The following is a 3,880-nucleotide window of genomic DNA, read 5'->3' as shown; positions in this document are numbered from 1 at the left end:
TATCCAGCCCCGGCACAAGCATCTCCCCAGCCGGCCCGGTGCTATCCCGAGCCCTGCACTGCCGAGGCACCCGTGGGTCCCCAACACTGCCGCGAGTCAGGGCTAGAGGTGTTTCCGAGTCGATCCCCCAGCTCTAGAGGCATTTAAGGATCTTCTATAAACGCACAGACCCTGCCACGCACGCCGTACACCAGAGCTGCCGGGAGCTCGCCATCCCCCCCCCCAAGTGCCATGCCAGGAGCACCGGGTCCACGGTCAAACCGAACCCCCGAGCTGAAACGTGAAGCCAAGCCTGGGCTGAGCAACCAGCAAAGAGCTCAGATGCTCTCCGGCACATCCATCCCCTCGACGCAAACACCCGCAGCATCTGCTGGCTGTGGGCATCCCCGGCCGAGGATGCCCACACATCAGCAAAGCGCCCACGGGGACGAGCTCCTACACAGCACGGGTCACCCAGGCCACGTGCCAGCCATCAGAAGAGTGTGTCTATATATATATATAAAAAAGAGATAGGTCTTACGCGTGGGGAAAAGGGGGAAACTGCCAACAAAAGCACGGGGGGACCAAAAAAAATTTCAGAGACATCCCCCCACCATCCCCTTCCCACGATTTTTTTTTTTTTTTAAAAAAAAAAAGGCTGCGGCGTGCAGCATTAACAATAGCTTTCACAATACCAGCTCAAGGCATCGCGTACTGTACATCATTCAAGTATTTCTTAATATAAGACAACAAGGAATTATCTACAACTGATAAAACAAAATAAGCTATAAAAAGTAACAATGTACAATCAAGATGGATTTTTTTTTTTTCCTTTAAAGGAGGCCTCTCCAGGGTGAGGTGGGGGGTGGGGGGGGGGGGGGGGGGGGGGGGGGGGGGGGGGGGGGGGGGAGTGCGAGGCTGTTTTGGGGTGGGGTGGGGTGGGGGGAGAGCCGCCCTCCCTGACCCGCCAACGCCGCTCAGCAGAAGGGCCGGGAAGGGCGAGAAAAGACAGTCCCTGCCCCAAACTCCATCAACACCCGAGATCATCATCTCCCAAGATAACTCACACACACCTCCCTGAAACAAAAAACAACATATATTGCATAGTATTGCTGTCAGCAGTCTTAAAATAAAAAGGAGAACTTTTTTCTTTTTTTCGGAGACAGTGACTGTCTTCAGCTGAAGACCCGGGGAAGTCTCTTCCCCGGCTCAAAGCAAGCTCCCAAAGCCTTCACCTGTGCTCACCACGGGCCGAGGCTACTTTTTCAAAATATAAAGCTCAAAGCATCGAGTTGGAAGAGAGAGGAGATTGCTAACAAAGGGGGCACCCTCCCTCCCGGTGGGACACGGGGACGGCAGCGGGTGCAGCTCGGTGGCACGACCCACGGCGGGGAGCGGAGGTTTCCTGCTCCGGCTTGGTGCAGGGGGTGTTTGGAGGAGCTGGACGCCAGCCCAGCTCCGAGCACGGGTGCTGCTCGCTCGCCCAGACGGATCCAGCCCTGCGCGGCAGAAACCAGCCAAGGGCCTCATCCCGATTCAGCTTCCCAAGTCCTTCCCCCGCGTGCATTCCCTCCCTTCCCCAAAGCAAGCTCCGAGGAAAGGGCAACTCCGTGCACGCACATGAACACAGACGCACAGACATGAACACGCGTGCCCAGCTCTCCCCAGCTGCCCGTCAGCCCCTGCACTGCCCAGGCACTGCTGCCCCAACCCCAAAACCCTCCGGCCCCACATTCCAAGCCCTCCCCAGGCTGCTCCCCCGTGCCGTGGCCCCTGGGTGCTGCCGCCAGCCCGGCCACTCACCCACCGGCATCCCCGGGGCACTTGGCACCCTCCGCGCCCCCAGATCCTCCTGCCACGGCAGCCTCGGGGCCAGCCCGAAGCCACGTCAGGTCGCACCACCCTGCAGCAGGTCCCAACGCTCTAAGGGGGGGGTCCTTTGCTTTCCATAGGGCGCCCCGCTATTCCCAGAGGGGTATTATTTTCTGGCTGCTCCGGCCGCCCTGGAGCCCCCCCCCCCCCCCCCCCCCCCAGGGGTCCCCCCCCCCCCCCCCCCAGCCGCTGGCGAGCAGCCCCTCCGAAAACAGGGGTGCAACACCCGACCCGGCACAAGAGCACGGCCCCAGACGCCTGTGCATCCCCCCAGCTCTGACCTTGCCCCCAGGGAGCCGCTGGCCGGAGCATGGGAGGAAAGGAAGACATTTCTCCGTGCCCTGTAGAGAAGCACAGCTAGCAGTTTAAAACCAACAATAATTAAAAAAAAAAAAAAAGAAAAAGAAAAAAAGGGGGTGAATAGCTTATTCTGGAAGCGGGCTGCCGAGGAGAGAGGGCAGCTCGGTGGGATAGGGCATTGCTTCCTCGCTGGCACCGTCTCTCCCCGGCCCAAGCGGTTCCCTGCACAACGCCCACCGCATCCCCCCAAAGCACAGCTGGGGACACCCCCAAGCACAGGACTGAGGGGCTCCCCGTGCCCAGGAGGTGCCTCCCAGACCCCCGGGAGGGGTGTTTTGTGGGATCTACCCCAACATCGGAGAAAGACCTGCAGCTCCGAGGGGAGGGACGAGGTTAAAATGCGACTCCCGTTGTTGAAAACGCGACCGAGGGTCTTTTGTTCACAGTATGAAATGAGCTGAAATCGTCAAAGCAGCCGCGGATACAAAGAGTCCTTTGGTGTCGGGGAGGGGGGAAAAAAAATGTCAGAGGAGAAACCAAGAGTCAGGAAACAAAAGTCCGTGTGTCTGTCAGATGTCCTTGAGTGTGCCCTGGGTGAAGCAACCTCACACTTGATTTAATACCTTAAAAAAAAAAATCTTAAACCCTCCCACCCCCAAGACCTACAAGATCAGCAAAACCTTGGAAACCAGCCACAGGGACGAGTCCTGATCTTGTCACTAACCAGAAACGGTGGGGTTTGGGGGTGAGGGGGAAGAAAGAAAGAAGGAGGAGGGGGGACATGGGGTACAGCAGGTCCAAGGGACACAGCTCAGGCTTGGTCGGCCACCAGGACCAGCGGGGCCACCAGGTGCTGCCCGGCGGCCACCGCCTTGGCCAGGCTGCTCTTCTGCCGCCGCTTGGCCAGCTTGGACTCGGAGGGGGGGGAGAGCTGCATGGCCCGTGAGGTAGCTTTGATGATGATGGGTCGTGCTTCCTCCTCCGCCTCCTCCTCCTCATCCTCGTCGTGCCGTGTCAGCTGGCGGTTGACAGCGATGGCCTCGGCGGCGAAGGAGGTGAGCTCTTTGGCACTGCTGTTCCTGCGAGGGAGGCAGGGGCTCAGAGTGGGACGTGGGGGCCTGGAGGGAGGTTGGGGTCAAATATCGGGGTGTCCCCCCTTGCGTGCATGCCATGCCAGACTGGTCAGGCACCAAAAACATGGCTCGAACCCAAATCACGTGCTGCAACCGCTGCCCAGAGAGCCACCGCAGAGCCCCCAGAAAGCAGCAAGAGTAGACAGCAGCCGGCTGGGGAGAGGAGCCAGGATTTGGGGGGCTGGGATGTGTCCCCCCCATCCCAGGGCCACCCACACTCACCTCTGCAGGATGATGGGGGTCGGCAGAGTGTTATCTGGGGCGCACTGCAACGAAACGCAGCCGGTCAGAGCCGGGCACCCTGCAGGGGGGTGTCCCCCACCCCAGCTTTTGGGAGCAGAGGGCGGGGAGGGGGGCGGCAGCACTCACCCCCTGCACCCAGGGGTGCTCCAGGACCTGGGCCGCGCTGAGCCGCTTCTTGGCATCTCTCACCAGCAGCTTGGAAATGAGGTCTTTGGCTCCGAAGGAGATGTGCGCCCAGTCCTTGTCAGGAAACTCGTACTTCCCCTCCTGGATGCTCTCAAAGAGCATGTTCTGGGGTGGGGGGGGGGGGGGGGAAATAAGAGGGGCGGAGCCGGGGGCGGCGGGGCCAAACG

At 60.2% G+C, this 3,880-nt stretch overlaps 1 protein-coding gene across 1 annotated transcript in view; it reads right to left on the bottom strand.

Moving 5' to 3' along the window:
• Positions 1 to 2,197: 2,197 nt before the first annotated feature.
• MKNK2 (MAP kinase interacting serine/threonine kinase 2) overlaps positions 2,198 to 3,880 on the bottom strand; it is a 7,103-nt gene continuing 5,420 nt past the window's right edge. The window contains exons 8-10 of the mRNA XM_019473558.1: positions 3,654 to 3,832; positions 3,507 to 3,550; positions 2,198 to 3,230 (exon numbers count right to left, since the gene is read on the bottom strand). Of these exons, the coding sequence (XP_019329103.1) occupies positions 2,963 to 3,230; positions 3,507 to 3,550; positions 3,654 to 3,832 (491 nt within the window). The 3' untranslated portion in view covers positions 2,198 to 2,962. The remainder of the gene's footprint in view (positions 3,231 to 3,506; positions 3,551 to 3,653; positions 3,833 to 3,880) is intronic.

This window comes from Aptenodytes forsteri, unplaced genomic scaffold (assembly GCF_000699145.1).
Source record: "Aptenodytes forsteri isolate BGI_AS27 unplaced genomic scaffold, ASM69914v1 Scaffold391, whole genome shotgun sequence".
Taxonomy (NCBI): Eukaryota; Metazoa; Chordata; class Aves; order Sphenisciformes; family Spheniscidae; genus Aptenodytes; species Aptenodytes forsteri.
This window is presented reverse-complemented; position numbering and strand designations above follow the sequence as displayed.